Source organism: Pelodiscus sinensis, chromosome 6, assembly GCF_052426305.1.
Source record: "Pelodiscus sinensis isolate ZL-2025 chromosome 6, ASM5242630v1, whole genome shotgun sequence".
In the NCBI taxonomy this organism is placed as follows: domain Eukaryota; kingdom Metazoa; phylum Chordata; order Testudines; family Trionychidae; genus Pelodiscus; species Pelodiscus sinensis.
Window position 1 is genome coordinate 81,284,725 of NC_143057.1, and position 22,361 is coordinate 81,307,085.

General features: G+C 42.9%; 1 protein-coding gene across 4 annotated transcripts in view; it reads left to right on the plus strand.

Moving 5' to 3' along the window:
• Positions 1-400: 400 nt before the first annotated feature.
• Positions 401-22,361, plus strand: part of SSBP2 (single stranded DNA binding protein 2) — a 312,621-nt gene continuing 290,660 nt past the window's right edge. Inside the window, exons 1-2 of one of the 4 annotated variants that reach the window (XM_075932202.2) lie at positions 401-1,063; positions 2,801-20,924. In XM_075932202.2, coding sequence (XP_075788317.1) covers positions 11,571-12,806 — 1,236 coding nt within the window. In that variant the 5' untranslated portion in view covers positions 401-1,063; positions 2,801-11,570 and the 3' untranslated portion in view covers positions 12,807-20,924. Of the gene's footprint in view, positions 1,064-2,800; positions 20,925-22,361 lie in introns of those variants that run through there. The other 3 variants (XM_075932203.2, XM_006124333.5, XM_075932205.2) reach the window with 3 other exon arrangements.

A 22,361-nucleotide genomic window follows, 5' to 3' on the forward strand; every position in this document is an offset into this window, starting at 1 on the left:
AGCTAGCTGGCGGGGCTATGCTGTGGGGGGGGGGGACTGAGCAATGGGGGGCTGAGACTGGCTGTAGTGGAGCCTGAGAAGTGGGGGGGCTGATCTGGGGGAGCTGGGTAGTGGGAGGAGTGAGGCTAGCCTGGGGTGGGGGGGGGGGGCTGCACTGCGTGTGTGGGAGCTAAGCATTGTGGGGGCTGAGACTGGCTGTAGTGGGGCTGAGCAATGAGGGCTCATGGGGGAGCTGAGCAGCATGGGGGGGAGAGGGGGGGCTGAGCTGGGGGGCTGAGCAGGCTGGGGGGGGGCGCTGAGACAGGCTGGGGGGTGGGGGGGGCCTGAGCAGCGGGGGGGGGGGGGGGGGGCGAGGCTAGCTGGGGGCGCGCTGTGTGCGGGGGGGGGGTCTGAGACTGGCTCTGCTGGGGCTGGATGTGGGGGAGGTTGAGTCTGGCTCGGGGCCTCACTCCCCCGCTGAGCATCAGGGCCGGGGTGCGGCGCGGTCTGTGGGTGGCAGGGCGGTGGACGAAGGGACGGGGCAGCCCGGGCTGCCGCCGGCTGATCACATGCCGGGGGCAGAGCGGCCTGAAGCGGCCCGTGCCGCGGGCTGGGCGAGAAGGGGCCCGAAGCTGCCGGGTGCCGCTGGCTGCGGAGTCCAGTCCGCACTTTCCCTCTCTCCCCAGCGTTCTCCCTCTCCGGCAGCGGCGGCGGGGGGGTGCCGAGCGCACAGAACAGCCAGTTGTTTAAAATCCTTCTAGAACCGTTTCAAATTCCCCCTTGCGCCGGGGAAGGGAGAGCGCGAGAGGGGAGGGGGAGGAGGAGCCGAGGGGTGGGGGAAGCGGGGAGGAGGAGAGAGCAGCCTGTCCTGGTGTCTGCCTGTCAGTCACTGTGTGGAAGGCGTGCCGGAACGTGCAGCGGGCCAATGGGGTGTGTGTGTGGCAGCGTCTCCATGGTGACGGGGCTGTTCCCGGGGAGGCTGTGATGGGTTGACAGGTGCGTGACAGTCGGAGCTCTCTGCAGGCATGTACGGCAAAGGCAAGAGCAACAGCAGCGTCCCGTCCGACAGCCAGGCCAGGGAGAAGTGAGTACAGCCCGCCGGACCGCACAGCCGGACTGGGCGGGGGGCGCACACACCCGCACAGACCCTGCCCAAAGTAACTTTCCTGCTCGCCGGAGAGGGGCCGCGCGCGCTGTCGGAGCCGGCGGGAGCCGGAGTGGGGCGCCAGGGTTGGGGTGCGCGGGACCCGAGGGTTAGCAGTTGGGTGCACCACCCCCTCGGGGGCAGCGGGGCCGGGGCGTATGTGAGCCGCGGGTGGCGGAGACAGGAGTGTCCGAGTTGCCCGCGCTTGGCGGGGCGGTGGGACAGGAAGCTCCTGAACCCCCTCGCCCGTGGCGGGGTGAAAGGCAGGTGCTGGCTGAGCCCCGCGCATTGTGGGGCGGGGGTGCAGCGCGGACGAAGGCTGAGCCCCTGGCTTTGGAGGGGCAGGGTGAAGGGCAGGGAGGGGCAGGCCGGGGCAGGTCCCCCCCTCCCGTGCCCCGAGGGGGTCTGTGCCGGTGCGAAGAGTTGGACTAACTTTGGTAACAAAGAGCCTAGCCTGTGCTGCCGGGGGCTGAGCCGCTGTGGGGCTCCCGCGGGGGCAGGAGAGGTAGAAACCGAAGAGCCCTGTGCTGCCTGTAACTCGCAGCTCTCAACTTTTTATCAGGACCTAATGTCTCCCCCGTCCTTTCTAGTCAGAGCCCTGATCCCGTCTCCCAGCCACATCCCTCCCTAGCATAAGAGCAGGACAGAGAGTCAGTGTGTGGAGAGGAAGAGCGTGTGTGTGTGTATGTGTGTGTGCGCGCGCGCTCATTGTTCTTTAGAAGTGAAACTGGGATTGTTTTGGGTGGGGAAAAAGGATTAATGGAGATGTTGCGGTTTCAGGAGAAGGAGGAAAAGGAGGTTGTGTTGAAGGAATAGAGATAGTAGGAGGGCCTGTTGGTTTGAGGAAGAAAGGGACATGTTTAAAAGGTTTTGGTGGGGGCTTTTGCATAGTTCTGGATACCTGGTGGGATGGTGCCATCAGTGCAGCTAGTGACAATTTAGATGGAGAAGGAAGGATCTCTTGTTCTATGCAATGAGGCATCTCTTTCCCTGTGTTCCCAAAATACATGTTAAAGGGCACCAAGAACTTAAATTGACTAATATTAAATTTTTTGAGATGCGCCTTTAAATATCATATCTTGATCTTTTAAAAAAACATTCTTTAAAATAAATGGTACAGCTATGCTTCTGTTCACTTGTTTATGTTTACAAATATCTTTTCAGAGAGGAAGAAACTAAGTGTACAGGGGAAACAGTGAAACTAACTATTTATAGCATAACCAAATGCACAAAATAAATAAACTGGAAAAATATGGAGAAATAAAGTGATTTGGGTAGCCTCCTTCAGTAATGGTATTGTTAGATATTACTTGCAATTGTAGTAGGTACAGCATGCTGAGACAGAAATTTGACTTTCAAGTTGATGGTGTCCCTTTAAGTTTGCTGTTCTTGCATTATTGAGATTGGTGAAGCACAGACAGGAGGTGTTTACTCAGAAGGAGGAGGAAGAGCCCCTTGCGTTATGGGCTAAGCTGCTAAGTGCAGCTGAGGGGGAGAAGGAAGTGTATAGTAGTTGGCTTCAGTTCTTCTGACCAGGACCATTCAGTCTGTTTGTTGCAGCCTGTGAAAGCTCAGGATAAAGCTGTTGAGGGGGGTTAGAGGACCTCCATTAAGAAAAATTATTTGTATATATCTTGTGCACTAATGACATTGCATCCCCCCCCTCCCACCATACAGAATTGCATTTCACATGAAAATGGATAGTCCAGGCATGACTGCTGAGTTTTTCTTCAGGCAGTTTGTCTTGAACCTTCACCTAAAAGTTTTCCTTGTTGCAAGCATTTTAAAGAGGAGTAGCACTTCCTAATTCCAGAGGCTGGCATAAACACACTTCCTAGAGCAGTAGCAGACCAGGCATCTTTTCTGAAAGACACAAGGAGAGGAAGATGCTTGAAGAGATTTTAAGCACTGTTATTGTATGACTTTTGGGAACTATATGTATAACTTTTGTAATAGGGAATTGTACAAAGGCACAGGAAATTATTGAAAATAAATGCTAATTGCTGGAGTGCGGGTTGGAGACAGAACTTAAAGAGACTAGTTAACTGTTGGTTCTCTTACAAAAATATTTTTTTAAAGTTAAATTATCAGGACAAACATTGCTTTCTTTGTGTATAGAAAAATTGTAAAATTTCAGCTGTTTTGTGCCTGGTACTTACTACTGTGTGTCATCCACTTTGCAAAACATTAAAATCCAACTAATATTATTTTTCTGTTGAACCTACAAGGGGACGCTCAGATGAATCTGACTTTCAGAATGGTAGATTGTAGATTTAGTTTAGTTTTGTTTCCTGAATGGCTTGCATCATGAAGTTTTTACAGTATTGGTTTTTTTTTTATCTTAAGGCTGAAACTGTAAAATTTATATATATCTTTTTCTCTCTACTTTATTTTCCTCCAAAGTTTTGTACCAATAAGACCACACTACTTTAATGTGCAGTATAAATATTCTTAATATTCTACAAGTGAGGCCTGCCAAACTGAGCTTTCACCAAGCAATAACTACCCTCCTACGTGAAATTATGGGGGACTGCTAGATGGTGCTATTTGATCTAAATACATCCCATCTTTCATTCATTACATCTAACAAATGGAAATCTGTACTGATCATATAAGGATTACCTTATGTATGTACAGCATTTTCAGGTGGATTGCTTTTAAACCGTTGATGGGATGATAACTACACAGTATTTTGTTGACTATATTTATGGATTAAAATAATTTAAAATTCAAAAATAAGCTTGACTACTGCTATGGCATGCCGTATACATTTCAGAATTTTTGTATTAAATGTTTTCAAGTTCTGTTTCATTAGAGCAAGATGCATTACTGGATATTTTTCCTTCCCTAGGTCCAAAAAAATGTTGGTTTTGTCATTGTTATGGTATTTTTCCCAGAATAGATGTTTGACTCTGGTTCTACTGAAAACTTTTGTTGTCAGATTAGAAAAGTATCCCTACAGAGGGAAACTTCTTCCTAACTTCTGAATGAAGTTGTGTTGATTTGAAAACCATAGAATTAAGAGGCATGTCTGACTCAACTGATGTAAAGTATTTACTTACTCCCAACAGGCTGTGATAATAATTATATTTTAAAATATCACTATTATAAAAGAGCATAGTTTTGAAACAAGAAATATATGAATTTATTACAGTATTTCCTAAGAGGAATTTGTGATAGTCACAACATAGCTTTCTTTATACCAAACTGTTTAAAAAAATTGGTGATTGCTGTGATGGGGTCTCTGGCTCTCCTTCTTATGCACACACTGATACTAACCAATATCTGGGGATGTATGTAGAATGCAAAATTATTTAGGTTAACTATATACCGTCACGCCTAATTATCTATGCTTATGTATCTATGAGATTTGTTACAAGCTATGCATTTTAAATGTTTTCCATGTTATATTGGGTTATATGAAATATTTCTTAAAATTAAATAGTATGTGTTTACACAGTTGATTCTTGCTTGAGAAAAATGAGTGCTGGTGACAGAAATTATGCACAAGAAATCTATTAATGATGGATAATTTTTGAATTGTGGAAAACTGTGCACACCTTTTTTGTTGTTGTTTGTTAAAAATCAGGCGTCATGGGCATGTGGACTGAGCCCAGGGTCAGGTGTTTTTCTTCAGGGATATCTATATTCTGTGCTGCTATCAACACCCTTTTTTATGTTTCTTAAATTTTTCTTAAGTAAACTAAAGAAAAAATGTTAGTTTTTAAAAAATATTTTTCAATCTAATCTATCACTTATAATAGCCCCTGGCAAGATTTCAGTATCAAGAGTATGAGAATTTCCTCTTGTGTTCTCTCTTTTTCACTCCCATCTAACCTCAAGGGGCAAGTCATTCATTTAAAGTATCTTAATAGCAAATGTAAAATGAACAGATAGAAATATTTTCCTCTGTATTTTACTGTACACCAAACAGGCATAGCACAGTTAAGTAAACCACTTAAAGGAAGACAAAGTAGCTCTGAAGAACAAAGTTTAAAAAGGGAAAATGTATGGAAGGAAAAAACCCAACAAGATAGAGGTTCCTATCTCCCCACCATCCTAGTGAAAGAGTGGTAACTTGATTCTGGGGTCAGGCCACCCCACTTTGCAGAATGAATGGGAAAGTTGTATTCAGTGATAAATCCTCTACTACTTTCGCTGTGTCAAGACCTACTAAGGCCATCTATATTGTGAAAAGGATCACAGTTTTTTCTCAGCACTCTTTTTTGTTGTCTCCTCTGGGCAGAATGTATCTCCCTGACTCTCTCCTCTGCATCAAAGGTGGATTCAGAGTTGCGCTTAGACCTACTGCTACTGAACTCAATGACAAAATTCCATAAATTGACTTCAGTGACTGTGGGATCAGATTTTACATCCTATGTGATTCCTTACATACCTTTACTTACAAGCCACACTCTTTCTGACTAAAGTGGAACACTGGAGATTTATGAAGAGAAACTTTTTTACTAACACATACAAATAGTTGTTTGTATCTTCATTAATCTGGATCTTTCAGCAGCAATCAGCAAACCTCTAAACTGGGAACATCAGGGTGCTTTTCCCTACAATGGGCTGTATGGGTGTGTTGGCAGAAATTGAAAAATTTACCAGAGGAATAAACCTACTGGGCGGGGCTATTACAGGGGACAGATTAGCCAAAATAAATGACCTTACAGCTTGATTCTATGCACATTTAAGTCAAAGGCAAAATCTTCCATTTGACTTTAATAGTTTAGGATCAAAGAACTAATAAGGACCCTAGCTTTTCTTCTACCCCCAAACTGAAGACAAGAGTGCTTGTATTTCTGTTCACGTGCTATCTTGATCCTTCTCACCTTTAGTATTAGTCTGACTAGTAGATGTCTTTGGAAATTTGACCTTTCCCAGCAAGAAATGGAGATTTTTCTTTATTTTTTCCCCCTCTCTCTCTGAACCTTCTTGGTGTTGTGAGGAAAGTGGTCTCCTCTACTCCATTCTTTTTTGCTTGTTTTTTGGTGTCTTTTAGATGAAAAGCTTTTGTGTCTAGCGTGGTTCAGAATAATTTCCCAAGAAACAGTAGAGTAGATTTACAGAATTCCTATAATTTTCAGTGGTGCCTAGTGCCCACAGAAATAATGAAACTGACTAGTGATATTTATATCTGATTCTTCTGCTACTAGCAAATCTGTAAACAGCAGCAGAAGTTCTGGAATATTTTGTCTGCAAAATTATATCAATTCACATTATGAAAATTATCTTTGTAACTCTAATAAGAGTTGGAAACATAATTATTTAAAAAAAAATGAATGCTTAAATTCAAAAGTAACTAATATTTTAGGCCTGTCACTCTCACCAGGCCAAATTTCCTATTTATTAATAGGAAGTCAGGTTCTCAGATTCTGAGTTATAAGATATGTCAGATGTTCTCAAACTTTATTGCACTGCAAACCCCTTCTTCCAACAAAAATTACTATGATCCCCAAAAGGAGGGACAGAAGCCTTAGCCTGCCCAAGACCAGTGTTCCCTCTAATATTTTATGTCCACAAAATTTTGTTATGTGCACTGGTATGGAGGTGATATGTGACACATAACGTCCATATTGGTGCGCATCACAGAACTCATTCTGCACCTGGATGGTGTATGGTGGGGGTGGGCCGAGAGTGTGAGAGTGTGGGAGGGGTTGGAGTAGATAGAGGGTTGGGGGATAAGCTTTTGTAGGAGGAGCAGGTTCTGTGGTAAGGCCAAGGATGCAGGATTTGGTGTTCCAGAGGGGTGCAGGAGGGAGTGAGTGCTTCATATGTGGATGCGGGCTATAAGGTGAGGTTGCAGATGTTGAGTTTGGCGAGGATGCAGGCTGCCCAGAAGAGAGAGGACTACCCCCTTCTCTCACCACAGCAGCTTGGGGCAAAGTCAGAAGTGTCTCTTCTCGGCCACAGCAGCTCTAGTGGGTCCTGGCTGGGGAAGGTTGCCATTGCTTGACTCTGGCATGTCTGGGCTAGGCTGATGTGGGTAAGGGAAGAGACACCTCTCCCCAAGCTGTGGTGGGTCTGAGCCAAGGCTAGACTGGAGCTAGGGAAGGGGTGCCTCTTCCCTGGCTGTGGCAGCTATAGCTTCACTCTGGGTTTGGTGGGCAGAGGTGCCTCTCCCTGCTGCAGCAGGCCTTGGGTTGGGGAGAGACATCTCTCTCCACCACAGCCCTGAACCCCTGCCCTTAATAGGCATCATTACGGCCACACAGCTTAGAGGGAACTTAGCCCAAGACGCATCATTGGGGACGGGGAGCCAAAGCTAAAACCCCAAGTCTCACCACCCTGGGAAGGGGTCCTAAAGCTCCAAGACTTCATACCCAGGCAGGAGACCTGAGCCCCAGTGCCCAGGAGTGTACTGGAAATCAAAATAGGCCCGGGAAATGGGTTGAGAACGGCCCAGGACATCACCCCTGCATGCCCCTCAAGCTCTGCCCCCTTTCCCTGCGTCATGTCCGGCATGCGGTGCAGGTGGCAGGTCAGTCTCTGTGTGTCGCATACAGTGCAGACATGGAGCCGCTCGGAGTGAGGGGCAATGGCGTGCGGACATGACGGCCCACCGGACGACAGCCCACTGGGAAATTCCCGGTATCCCACTGGGCCAGTCCGCCCCTGCCAGTGCCCCAGTCATTCTGATGCCAGCCCTGGGTGATCTCATTAAAATAGGATCCTGACCCACTTTGGTATCCCAACCCATAGTTTGAGAACCACTGAGATATGCTGATACCCAATTCATCTCCAATTTTTTTACTTTTCTGGGTTTTTTTTAAGCGCCAATGATAAACGCCAAATTCCACTGTCTGAAGTTGACCTCTGTATGTCTCTAACAAGTTTTTGAGGTTGGTTTCCTCCTTCTCCTTTTCATAGCAGATCTTCATTCTAGAACTTCTATTTAAAATAAATCTTGGAGGGCTGACAATGTATCCTGCCATTTTAAAACATTTTTAAGGTTGTAGAGGGCAGTTTTAATTTCTAAACATGAGAACAGAATTGTCAAGTGAATCCAGATTATTCTGAAAAATCCATGAACATTGAGTTTATATGTTGATTTCATCCATCAGTTCAAATGATACACAGTACTTGGATGCTTCCTGTAAAAATAAATGTATTGGCTGCAGGAATCTTATTATGGGACCCTATCTATAGATTTGCTTCAATATGCAAGAAATTTTGATAAGACAGACCACATATAGAATGTTTTGGAAATGAGAAACATTTTTCATTTCTTGCTGTTGATCACTGTGTTGGGGTACATCACTGAGCAAGGAGCTCTTAGAAAAGATTTCAAGTATATGGGCATTTCAAACTGTAACTAAATTATCCCGAAGATGTTGAATTAAAGTTATACATCTTATTACATTCTAGAATACAATTGATAATAGCAGACATTAGCTTTATGAAGTTGTAGCTATTTAGGTTCATTCCAGCATAGTAATATATGAACATAACTTTCAGCACATGTGATTAGTCTTATTTATTTCAACAGGGCTAAGCTGAAGTATGTGCTTACACGTTTTGCTGGGCTGGATAGATCTGGTGCAGGAAGGGGGTGGTAAAAGCTAAACTATAAAAAATTACTTTTTCCTCTTTCCTATTCTCATCTGCTTTCCCCCAACCTACCTTAAAAATCTTTCTGTGTTCTTCACCATGGGAAATGTGAGATGTTCATCCCAGTGTTAAGTTTTTCAATGCTGTCTTTAATTTTAAGCAAACCTTTGCTGAAAAAGAATAACGACTTCTGTCCCATTAAGGCCAGTTGCAAATCTCCCGTTCTTTTAGTTGCGAACATGATTGGGCTCAAGTATAAAAGTCTAAACCTTGTTGGAAGAAGCAGTTAGTTACTAATGAAAATCAGTGAATGGATATATATTAACATTTCTTTTAGCTTAATTAATTTTAATCTGATTTTAAAAAGTATAACTTAAAAAAGAAAGAAGCTGAAGACCACAAAAATGTGTGAAGGTAGCTAACATGCATCTGGAACAGCAGCTGTAATTAAGCATAATACATGTTCTAAAAAGGCACGAAAATAATACATCTAATTGTAAAACTGATAAATGTTGGTTCTTCTTTGAGTTATTGTGCATATGGATTCCACTCCTGATGCTCAGGTACCCCATATGTGTGAAATTGGATTGCTTTAGCTAGCAATGTCTGTTTGGGCCACGCTTGTGCCCTAGATCCACATCCCTCCATCCTTCCTCACTGGGGACACATCTAGACTACCCTCGACACGAATGTGCATATTTTCTTTCGATCCCTTTTTCAGAAGAAGTTAAAAAAAAAGCAGTCTAGATGGGGTTTTTCACGCAACCCCCCCTCTTTTTGAAAGAACCTTATAAATCTCATTTTTTGAGGAATAAGGGTTCTTTTGAAAAAGGGGTGGTGGTGGTTGCACAACCCCTCTCCATCTAGGATGCTTTTTTTCCCCTGAAAAAACCTGACAAAGGGATCAGAAACAGATATGCAAATTCATGCCTAATTTGCATATCTTCTTTCGGAAGCAGAGGGTAGTCTAGACGTGCCCTGAAAGCATAAAAGGTGGAAAGGGCCCAGCTGTTCCTTGGTTCATGCTTAACATCCATGGTAGTGAGGAGCCTGCTTCTCTGTGCACTGTGCTGGTTTAATATTTTTTAGTTGTGTTATCTATTGGCAACATACAGGCACACAAATGCCAATTCTTATTTTAGTTAGTTTCTGGATTTTAGGCTAGAACACATACCTCAAACAAGCTATAGCAGTGGCAGAAGCAAAATCTTTGGGATTTAAAACTTGCTCCTTGTGGCTTTGGTGCCACTTAATTATGGGCCCGCTAGGTTCCCATTTGGTTTAGGATAAGGACCATTCCTGAGAGATGTACTGTTGTGTTAAGAAGTAGTGAAGATTGATTTGATCACATACATTCTTGAGATTAAATGTGACCATAGGTAGTTGTCAGGATGAGTTAATTAGAACCCACCAACACTGTACCTAAACCATAAAAGGGCTATGAACCCACACAGAAGTTTGTACTGAGTGGGGAGAGGGCTTTTGCTAAATATTGTTAATGTTTTGTGTGCATGAGGGAAACAGTAGAACATTCAGAAACTAAAGCCGTGTCTATGCAGGCATTGTAACAAAACTTTTGTTGTTCAGAGGTACTTAGCAAAAAAAAATTTTGCTGTGGTAAGGGTCATGATGAACAGTGCATTGTTGGCAGGATGCTCTCCTGCCAACAGTGTGCATTCTGCTTGTAGGGAGCAGAAGTATTTTTTTTGCAAAAAAACTGACAAACAGCAGTTGTACTGTCCGACTTTTAATGACATGGATATGTTGACATCACTATGTTGTTACAACTGTGAAGTGTAGACAAAGCATTAGAGAGAGTAGGAGATAGCTGGAAAGAGCAGTTGAAAGCATAGTATTGGATGCTGGAAGAAACCTGGAGAAGGTGTGGGCTGAAAAAGAGAACAAAAGAAGCTGTTTGATTCCTTTCTACATTCTTTGCAAATAAACAAAACAACATCAAAGAAATACCTGACTGTAACATTTTTTTTGCTCACATCTAGAACTTCCTCAATGCCCCAAATTTTGACTACTTGCTTAGGTTAAAAAAAAATAATGATACTATATGTGGCTCCTTGTCTAAGCAGATTCTAGAAGTTACAGAAATCAGCTTGAAATTGTTCCTTCTGGAGCTCTCTAGGTAAGTCTCCTTGGATGGCAAAAGGAAGAACACAGTTGGACACTAGTCCTGTGGTTAGTGGATCTCCATGAGTACCCTGATGAGCTGAGATTCCACTTGAGCTTCTGGGTTACATTGACTAAAAGGCTCCAGTTTGCCTCTGTACCTACCAGTTTTGTTGAGCTAAAGCACAGGTGCCTGCTTAGTCCAGGCACAAGGGTCAGAAGTCAGATTCATCTCAGACTCAACTGTCAAAAGGTAGACAACCTCCTGAGAAGAAGGGTCCCTCTGGCATGCTGATACAAACTGTTGAGAGTGCTGATAATAGCCCTGGTACCTGGCACAACACCCACACTACGATCCTGCTCAGTGAGGAGGGAGAAGCAGTAACAGGAAACTTGGAAATGCCAGTGATGCTCAATGACTTCTTTGTTTCGGTCTTCACCGAGAAGTCTGGAGGTGTGCCTAACGTAGTGAATACAAGCAGAGAGAGGGTAAGTTTAGAAGATAGGATACACAAAGAACAAGTTAAAAATCACTTAGGAAAGTTAGATGTCAGCAAGTCACCAGGTCCTGATGAAATGCATCCCAGGATACTCAAGGGGCTGATAGAGGAGGTATCTGAGCCTTTAGCTATGATCTTTGAAAAATCATGGAAGACGGGAGATTCCAGAAGACTGGAAAAGGGCAAATATTGTGCCCATCTATAAAAAGGGGAATAAGAACAACCCAGGAAACTACAGACCGGTCAGTTTAACGTCTGTCCCAGGGAAGATAATGGAGCAGGTAATTAAGGAAATCATATGCAAACACTTGGAAGGTAATAAAGTGATAGGGAATAGCCAGCATGGGTTTGTGAAGAACAAGTCATGGCAAACTAATCTGATAGCTTTCTTTGATAGGATAACGAGCCTTGTGGATAAGGGAGAAGCGGTGGATGTCATATACCTAGACTTTAGTAAGGCATTTGATACGGTCTCGCATGATATTCGTATTGATAAACTAGGCAAATATAACTTAGATAGGGCCACGATAAGGTGGGTGCATAATTGGCTGGATAACCGTAGTCAGAGAGTTGTTATTAACGGTGCTAAATCCTGCTGGAAAGGGATAACAAGTGGAGTTCCTCAAGGGTCTGTTTTGGGACCTATACTGTTCAATATCTTCATCGATGATGTAGATATTGGGATAGAGAGTACGCTTATTAAGTTTGCAGATGATACCAAACTGGGTGGGGTTGCAACTTCTTTGGAGGATAGGGACATAATTCAAAATGACCTTAGCAAGTTAGAGAAATGGTCAGAGGTAAACAGGATGAAGTTTAATAAAGAGAAATGCAAAGTGCTCCACTTAGGAAGGAACAATCAGTTCCATATATACAAGATGGGAAGCGACTGTCTAGGAAGGAGCATGGCGGAAAGGGATCTAGGAGTCATAGTGGACCACAAGTTGAATATGAATCAACAGTGTGATGCTGTTGCAAAAAAAGCAAATATGATTCTAGGTTGTATCAACAGGTGTGTTGTAAGCAAAACTCGTGAAGTCATTCTGCCGCTCTACTCTGCACTAGTTAGGCCTCAGCTGGAGTACTGTGTCCAGTTCTGGGTGCCACATTTCAAGAAAGATGTGGAGAAATTGGAAAGGGTACAGAGAAGAGCGACAAGAATGATTAAAGGTCTAGGGAACATGACCTATGAATCCAGACTTCATGAACTGGGCTTGTTTAGTTTGGAAAAAAGACGATTAAGGGGGGACATGATAGCGGTTTTCAAATATCTAAAAGGGTGTCACAAGGAGGAAGGAGAAAATTTGTTCCTCTTGGTTTCTGAGGACAGGACAAGGAGTAATGGGCTTAAAGTGCAGCAGGGGAGGTTTAGATTGGACATTAGGAAAAAATTCCTAACTGTCAGGGTGGTCAAATATTGGAATAAATTGCCAAGGGAGGTGGTGGAATCTCCCTCTCTGGAGATATTTAAGAACAGGTTAGATAGACATCTGTCAGGGATGGTGTAGACAGAGCTTGGTCCTGCCTTGAGGGCGGGGGGCTGGACTCGATGACCTCTTGAGGTCCCTTCCAGTTCTATGATTCTATGATCCTCAGTGCCCAGTGCATTGGTACCCTGGACTTACACAGTTCCAAGTGATTTATCTGTGGGCCTGGTACCAGAGTCCTCTCTCCTGGATGGGAAGCTGTGTAGCCTCATGTATAAACTGGGATGAAGGACACTTGAGTTCCGCTCCTACTCGGCCATTAGCCTGTTGAGTGAACCTAGGCAAGTCACTTCACCTTTGTCTCCTCCTCTGTGAAAATGAGGTTAATGGGGGGTAATGATATCTGATGAAAAGTGCTATGTAAGAGCTAAGTATTATTCTTTTATTCTTCTGAGATTTTGAGTGTGGTGATAACTAAACCGTCGGCTATCATATCATTGGAATGGCAGGTAAAGGAGGTTATTTGCAGTTCCAATTTCACTCCCTGCCCAGTTAGAAAGAGCATAACAGAGCCAAGTGTTGGCGGGATGATCTTTCCTTTTGAAGATGTGCACTCCTTTTCTTCATCCCTACTGGGACAGGGGGAGGCAGGAAGAGAATCTTTTATGAATTTCTGTGAAAGAATCTATAAGGAGCACCTGTGGCCTACCCAATATTGGAGTTTCTTGTTTTAAATAGTTTGTATGCCTTTTGTAGGCCTTCTTTACCTCTTCTACGTGATTCTTGAGCTCTTCATGAATGTGTTGGATCCAGTTGGTAGTGGTGAGCTTTAGGGAGGCTGCTGGTAACACTGAATCCATGTTGACTGTTCCTGATCACTTCCCCTCTTCCAAGTGCTTCAAAATGGATTCCTTGAGGATTCCCTCCTTGATTTTTCCAGGGCTTGAGGTAAGGCTGACCGGTCTGTAGTTTCTTGGATTGTCCTTCTTTACTTTTTTAAAGATGGGCACTACATTTGCCTTTTTTCTAATCATCCAGGGTCTCTCCCGATCTCCATGATTTTTCAAAGATAATGGTCAAAGGCTCTGCAATGACATTTGCCAACTCCCTCAGTACTCTCAGATGCATTACATCCGGACCCATGGATTTATGTATATCTAGCTTTTTTAAATAGTTCTTAACCTGTTTTATCTCCATCGAGGACTGCCCACCTCGTCCCCACACTGTGTTGCCTAGTGTAGCAGCCTGGGAGCTGACATTGTCTGTGAAGAGAGAGGCAAAAAAAGCATTGAGTACTTCAGCTTTTCCCACATCGTCTGTCACTAGGGGTGTGTCTAGACTACAGGGTTTTGTTGACAAAAGTCCACTTTTGTCGACAAAACTATACCTGCGTCTACACATAACGTCGACAGAACTCAGCAGTTTTGTTGACGTCTGTAAACCTCATTCTGGGTGTGTCTAGACTACAGGGTTTTGTCGACAAAAGTGGACTTTTGTCGACAAAACTATACCTGTGTCCACACTGCCTTTGAGTTATGTCGACATAACGTCGACAAAACTCAGCAGTTTTGTCGACGTATGTAAACCTCATTCTACGAGGAATAACGCCTTTTGTTGACAGAGTTCTGTTGATAGAAGGCGTTATTGCATCTACACTGTCCTTTGCGTCCACACTGTTATGTCGACAAAGCGGCTTGCTTTGTTGACAGAACTGGATGTAGTCTAGATGCTCTTTGTCGACAGAAGCTTTGTCGACAGTATCTGTTGACAAAACTTCTGTCGACAAAATCCTGTAGTATAGACGTACCCTCTGTGAGGAATAACGCCTTTTGTCAACAGAGTTCTGTCAGCAGAAGGCGTTATTGCATCTATACTGTCCTTTGCGCCTACAGTGCCATGTCGACAAAGCGGCTTGCTTTGTCAACAGAACTGGATGTAGTCTGGATGTAGATGCTCTTTGTCGACAGAAGCTTTGTTGACAGTATGGGTGTGTCTAGACTACAGAGTTTTGTCAACAAAAGTGGACTTTTGTCAACAAAACTATACCTGTGTCTACACTACCGCTGAGTTCTGTCGACATAACGTCGACAGAACTCAGCAGTTTTGTCGACGCTGGTAAACCTCATTTTATGAGGCATAACGCCTTCTATCGACAGAGTTCTGTTGACAAAAGGTGTTATTGCATGTAGGGTTGTATCTAGACTACAGGGTTTTGTTGACAAAGCAGCTTGCTTTGTCGACAGAACTGAATGTAGTCTAGATGCTCTTTGTCGACAGAAGCTTTGTCGACAGTATCTGTCGACAAAACTTCTGTCGACAAAACCCTGTAGTCTAGACATACCCTATCTGTCGACAAAATTTCTGTCGACAAAAGCATGTAGTCTAGACGTACCCTAGGTTACCTTGCTCATCCAGTAAGAGCCCTACGCTCTCTCTGATCACCCTCTTATTGCTAACATGCCTGTAGAAACCTTTCTTGTTACCTTTCACATCCCTTGCCAGCTGCAATTCCAATTGTGCTTTTGCCTTCCTAATTTCTCCCTTGCATTCTCGAGCAATATATTTATACTCCTCCCTAGTCATATGTCCAAGTTTCTACTTCTTATAAGCTTCCTTTTTGTATTTAAACTCTCCAAAGCTTTCCCAGGTAAGCCAATCTGGTTGCCTACCATTTTTGCTTGTCTTACTGCACATTTGGGATGGTTTGTGCCTTCAATAAGACTTCTTTAAAATACTGCCAGCTCCCCTGGACTCCTTTTCCCTTCATGTTAGCAACCCAGCATATCAATTTCTCTGCCTTCTTCATATCCACAGAACCAGTTATATTGTCACTGAAGGCAATCAGGTTGGTCAGGCATGACATGCCTTTGGTGAATTCAGGTTGACTATTCCTGATCACTAGCAGTCTGTGTTGTTACTCAGACAGGTCCCTGTCATGTCTTACTAGTTTAAGTACTGGAACTGGCCAGTCAAGGAGTTGTGAGACACTGCCACACGTGTCATGCTGGGCAATATTTCCTTTTCAGTCCAACCTTATGAAGTCCTCCTCTGGGAGCCCAGCCTAACCCTCCAATGGTGAAGCAGAGGCATCAACCAAACTGAATACCTCATGGCCCCCAGATTCCACCCTGCAAGTTCTTACAAGAGGGGACAATCCATCTTGAAGAGCTACAGTTATACTATGTTAATTATTTTTCTCTATATACCTTAATAAACACCATTATCTTTACATTCTGTATTCTAGAAGTTCTTTCAAATGCCCATCTCTAAAATAATTCGTTCCTCAAATCATTAATCAATAAGTAATCCTAATCCCTTTAGACTATGCTGGCTTCTAGTTTTTTGTAATAAGGGTGCATCATGAACTTTTTTGTCTTCTGTAGTAGAAGTCCAATACATTATATGATTTCCAAATGATATCAACTATAGTTTAATGAGATAAAATTTAAGAAAAGGATTAATTGTAGTAGGTATGTCTTCTTAGGAGTCATGGGTCATGCCATTCCTAGAGAATTCAGAGAAGAATACTAAGAGGAGCCATGCCTCAATCATTTTGAGGGCAAGCTCAGTGTCCAATATGAATAAATAATTTTGGTTTAATCAGTCTATGCTATAAAAAGACCTTTCAATCTTCTAACCTATCTTACCTAAAATAGATAGATTGCTTTGTCTTTCAAAATCTCTTCTCCAAATACAGGCCAGAGATACCAGCATGTAGTCCGTAAATCAGTGGTGGGCAGCGTGTTGTCTGCAAGCCATATGAAGCCCATCGGGCTTTTGTGTGAGACCCATATATTCTTTCTGGCCCTTCCCCTGGTGCCTCTCATGCACTGGCTACACTTGCCTACTTCTCTCCTTCCCTCCCAGCACTTCTGAAGGACTGTGAATCAGCTGATTTGGATCCTGCCCTGCTTCTCCTCCCCCTCCTTCCCAGAGCTTGAATGCCAGAAATCAGCTGATTCACACAGCTCCAGAAATGCTGAGAGCAAGTGGGAGGAGAAGGGACAGGGCAAAATGAGAAGTGACACACATTTAAAGCAAGGGCACATGTGAGGTGCATGCTGATGGCACAGAACATTGTAAGAGCCGTGTTCTCCTGCTCCTTCTTTATGTTGGTTTTGATGACAATTTAATTTGCTCTTAATAATGAATCACTTTGTGTTGAAAAAGGCATGATAAAGGAAGAGAATCAAGTGCAATGTATTTAATCTTATTCTTGGGGTCATTGTTAGTGCTCATGCCCAATTTCAATCTTGCAGCACACTCATTAGGTTTGATTACCCCATTGCTCAGCCACCATGATCATCATTTATGGCACAATCACATTGCTGCTGTTCTATCACTTCCTGTCAATCTTTGAGATTGGGATTTATGAGTTTAAATGGCTACCCGCTTTACTGATAAGGTGATGCTTATGGGTTCCTCCTATCGTTTAAACTCTGTAGGGAGCATGGGTGGGCAGCCAGGAACCTGCAGGACTGACAGCGCCGGCAGCTGGGAGCGCGTGGGGCTAGCAGCAGCCGGGGCAGCCTGAGGAGCCCATTTAACCATATAACGGATGGAATTTTCATAGGTTACACAGTTATTATTCTTTAACGTTGTTTACATTCCTACTTTGAGAAGAGTTAAGATTGAAGCTACATCTGGAAATGCTTAGAACACTCATCCATCACCTCAAAAATTAAAATGTATTCATTTTAATTGAATATCATAGTTTTGGTGCTATCTGGATAGAAGCAATTTATGTTTCCTCAAAATATAGAAATATCTTGTGGCAAAGCTATGAATGAAAGCAATGCACTAATCTACCCAGTCTCTTCACATTTAAAGTTTTTTCACTTATTTCATAGGTGAATACTTTGCCCCATAAAATCAATTCAGCCTTTAAAATAAAACACATGAACAAAACCATTAAGTATTGATTTGGATTGTAGTGGACTTCAGTGTGTTTTGCAACAGAGGATATGAGTGGCAGATTGATGAAATCTGATTTACTAGTCTTCCCTAATATGTGCTCTCTAGTTTGTTCATTCTTCAGTCTTAGTTTCTTTGGCTCTTCCTCCCACTCTTCATGCCTTTTTCATGGTTCTCCCTAAACTGGACTTACATCCCTCTTTCAGGATCCCATGAGTCTTTACTATTTTCTGTTACTATTTTCTGTACACTCTACTTTCAACTTGCTTTTCTCCGTTGACATGCACTTCACTCGCTCTCATTATGAATTTTTTTTGTAATACAATCTCCTGCTGTTTGTTTCATTTGTCCCTGTGTTTACTATCTTCATTTTCTATATTATTCCAATGTAGTTTGTAAGCTCATTGGGTCAGGGACTATGTCTTATCTCATAGTTCAGGCCTCCGGCTTAAGGGTTTAATTCTCAATCAACTCAGGGAGGCACTTTCAGCTGAGAATTAATTGGGATTGCAGCCAAACACTTTTGCCAAGTTTATATCATGATGCTTAAAGTAGAGCCCTTGATATAAACCTAAAACTCTAGCAAGGGTTGTTTATGTTCAGACCTGAGCCTCCAATGAATACGCTCTTGCTACTCTGACCCTAGCTCTGCCACATGATTTCTTTCCAATTTTCCCATGATAAAGAACCCATTTAAATCAAATAGAACAAATTCATGGAAATAGAAAGACAATATTACATATACAGTACTCCAGGACTTACGTTCACTTTTAATGTATTCTCTTTCTCTACCCTCTTTGAGGAAAATCTGTGCCATTTATTTAAGTCTACATACATTTTCTAGTAAAAAGTCAATATTTTAAACCACAGTTTCTATCACATAACCAGAATCATATAAAGTCCATGATAGTTCATCTGAGTTTAATTTTTCTTGTTGGTATTCAAAGCTTCCTCTTGATAGGAAGAGTACCTCAATATTCCATTACAGTAATTAATTTGGAAGTCTAGTAAGGTTCTAGTAATGGAGTTAAGTACTGGTGGTAATGTAGAGAGAAAGATAAGGGTCATCTACACATGCAGTACCTGCCATCTTCCTAGCTGAACAGTCCTACTTCTCCAATTTAATTAAATTTCACATTTACAATCCCAGAAGGCTTTTCACCACTTCTGACTCACTCTTCAAACTCTCTCTTCCTGTTGCCTCCACTACAGTCTCTTCACAGGATCTTGCTGATTTTTTCAAGGGAAAATTGACAGAATAAGGAAGGACCTTTGCTGTTTTCTTCGCTTGCCTTCCCTGCCCCATCCCCTTTTGCTCTTACAGTTCTTCCCTTTCTCCTTGTTACAGATGCAGAAGTTTCCTGTCTACTCTCCTTCTCTAAATCCTCCACTTATTCCAATGTCCCCATCCCATCGCCTGATCTCTTTTGCGCCAACACATATCCCTCACTTATTCTTATTCTTAACTTCTCATTTTCCTTTGGCTCTTTTCTCTCACAATATAGGTATGCTTTTTTTATGTCTTTCTCACCTTAAAAATGAATAAACCAAAAATGCACCCTTGACCCCACTTACCTATCTAGCTCACAAATCTTCACCCTTTCACTGCTATGTTCATTCATTGATGAATGTGCTGTTTACTATCTCTATCTGGAGTTCCTGTCTAGAACCTTTGCAATCTGACTTCTGCTCTTTGCATTCCACTTGAAACCATTCTCACTCACATCTCTAATAATGTCTTATTAGCCAAAACTGAGAGCTTGATCTCATCTTTCTTGATCTGGAAGCTGCCTTCAACACAGTTGACTGTGTTTTTAAAATACAGTCCTCTCTTGGTTCTCCTTCAGCCTCTCTGATTATTTCTTTTAGAAGATCTTCCCCGTCCCTCCTCCACCTTTCTCTGTGTATTCTATAGGATGCTATCCTTGATCTGCTTCTCTTCTTCCTATACATCTTGTCTTTGGGTAATCCAATCCACAGATGCAGATTCAACTACCATCTTTAGACTGATGACTAATACATCCACATTGTATTCCAGACCTGTCTCCTGTCCAAATTAAAATGTTTGTCTCTCTCACATCTCATTGTGGATGTCTAGCCATCAGCTCATGCTCAACATGACTAAAACAGAGCTCTTAATTTCACCCACCTTCAAGCCCTCCCTGCTACTGCTTTTTTGATCACTGTGGACAATACCGCCATCCTTCCTTACACTCTTGCCTGTAGCTTGGATCCTCTATATAGATTCTCACATCCTGGCTATCTGTATAAAATCTGTAAGACAAAGCTTTTCCTTTCTATTCACACAGGCAAAACTTTCATCCACGCTCTCATTACCTTGAGTTTGGTTATTGCAATATCCTTTAATATGGATAAGTGTAAAGTAATACACGTTGGAAAAAATAACCCCAACTACACATACAGTATGATGGGGGCTAATTTGGCTACGACAAGTCAGAAAGAGATCTTGGAGTTATCGTGGATAGTTCTCTGAAAACTTCCACACAGTGTGTAGTGGCGATCAAAAAGGCAAACAGGATGTTAGGAATGATTAAGAAAGGGATAGAAAATAAGACACAGAATATCTTACTGCCCCTGTATAAAACTATTGTACGCCCACATCTTAAATACAATGTACAGATGTGGTCTCCTCACCTCAAAAAAGATATATTGGCCATAGAAAGGGTTCAGAAAAGGGCAACTAAAATGATTAGGGGTTTGGAACGGGTCCCATATGAGGAGAGGTTAAAGCTACTGGGACTTTTCAGTTTAGAAAAGTGGAGACTCCTTGCCAGAGGAGGCTGTGAAGGCTAGGACTATAGCACGGTTTAAGGGGAAGCTAGATAATTTCATGGAGGTTAGGTCCATAAAAGGCTATTAGCCAGGGGATAGAAATGGTGTCCCTGGCCTCTGTTTGTCAGAGGCTGGAGAAGGATGGCAGGAGACAAATCACTTGATCATTGTCTTTGGTCCACCCCCTCTGGGGCACCTGATGTTGGCCACTGTCGGTAGACAGGATACTGGGCTAGATGGACCTTTGGTCTGACCCAGTACGGCCATTCTTATGTTCTTATGTTCTTCTTTCTGGCCATAAAAATGCTGTCTTGTTCCACTCACATCAATTCAGAATACAGCTGCAAAGATCATTTTCCTAGCCCTTCTCTTGGACTATGTCACCCCTCTCTTTGCATCCTTCCACTGGCTCAGTCTTTTCTATCATATCAAACATAAGGCCTACGTCTACACTGGCCCCTTTTCCGGAAGGGGCATGTAAGTTTCATGAGTCGTAGTAGGGAAATGCGCGGGGGATTTAAATATCCCCCGCGGCATTTAAATAAAAATGTCCGCCGCTTTTTTCCGGCTTTTAAAAAAGCCGGAAAAGAGCGTCTACACTGGCGTCCTACACTTCAAAGTAGGAATAAGATCCTCCGGAAAAGGGCACTTTTTCCGGAGGATCGGGGCCAGTGTAGACGCTCTTTTCCGGGTTTTTAAAAGCCGGAAAAAAGCGGCGGACATTTTTATTTAAATGCCGCGGGGGATATTTAAATCCCCCGCGCATTTCCCTACTACGACTCATGAAATATACATGCCCCTTCCGGAAAAGGGGCCAGTGTAGACGTAGCCAAGCTGTTTGACTTCACTTTCAAGACCCTTCATGGCCTATCTCTATCCTATGTATTATCTCTACTGAATGAGGAAGAGCTTCAGGAAGTAGCTGAGTTAGTCTATACAGGACTCCCACCTCTGATCAGTCCGTCAATGTCAGCTTCAAATGCCCACTTGTTACATTTTCAAACACTTTTGTGTTTTCTCCCATGGTGCTCCTGATATTTGGAGGAGCTCCCTATAAGTATCCAAAAACCTATCCTCCCCGCTTCAAATTTTCTATGTTGTGATGCCTACAGAAAACTTGACAGTGGTTAGCCTACGTTGTTGACAAATATTGTCCCATTGTTTCCTTATAATTCCTTATATCTGTATCCACTTGTTGTCTGTTATGTCTTATGTAGAGTTTAAGGTCTGTGGGATAGAGACTGTTGTGTTGTTGTTATTCAGTTTGTACAAAACAGCATAATAGGACCTTACTCCTAGGTGTTACAATAATGCAAATAATTATAAAAGTGAGAACAGTTTAGTGCTCATGAAGAGTATGAAGAGTGATAGTTCAGGGGACCTGGAGCAATAGGTATAGCATCCCTTTACTTATTGAGTGAGTTTCCCTACATTGCTCTGCCAATGTACCTTAGCTTTTGTGTGAGAGGGCCACATTTAAGGAGGGGAATGTGGAAATTAAATAATCCATTCATTCCTTGGTCTGTTGTTCTGAGACTGCCAGTAAGAATGTCATTTTAGTAGACTCTGCTATGTGGACTCCAGACCACATAGTCATGTTATAGGTCACTGATAATCTGTGAGCTTGCAATCAGCTTCTTCTCTGAGTGGTGTCCTCTGCAACAGGAAATGCAGGGAAGTCAATGAAGTTACCTCAGATGAGTATCAGGGAAAAATATGACTCCCAAACTAAATCTGAAACTAACTCAGAAGTGAAAAGATGCTGACTTCCATTGCCAATCATGTGACCTCTCCAGCCCTTTTATCTTTTTATTTGTTAAAAATTTAAACCATGGGTCAAGTGCTGTAGCTATTTTTAAAAATCTCACATTAGTACCTTCTTTGCATTTTGTCAAATTTGCAGTGAAAGTTTTCTTAATAAGAACAGGT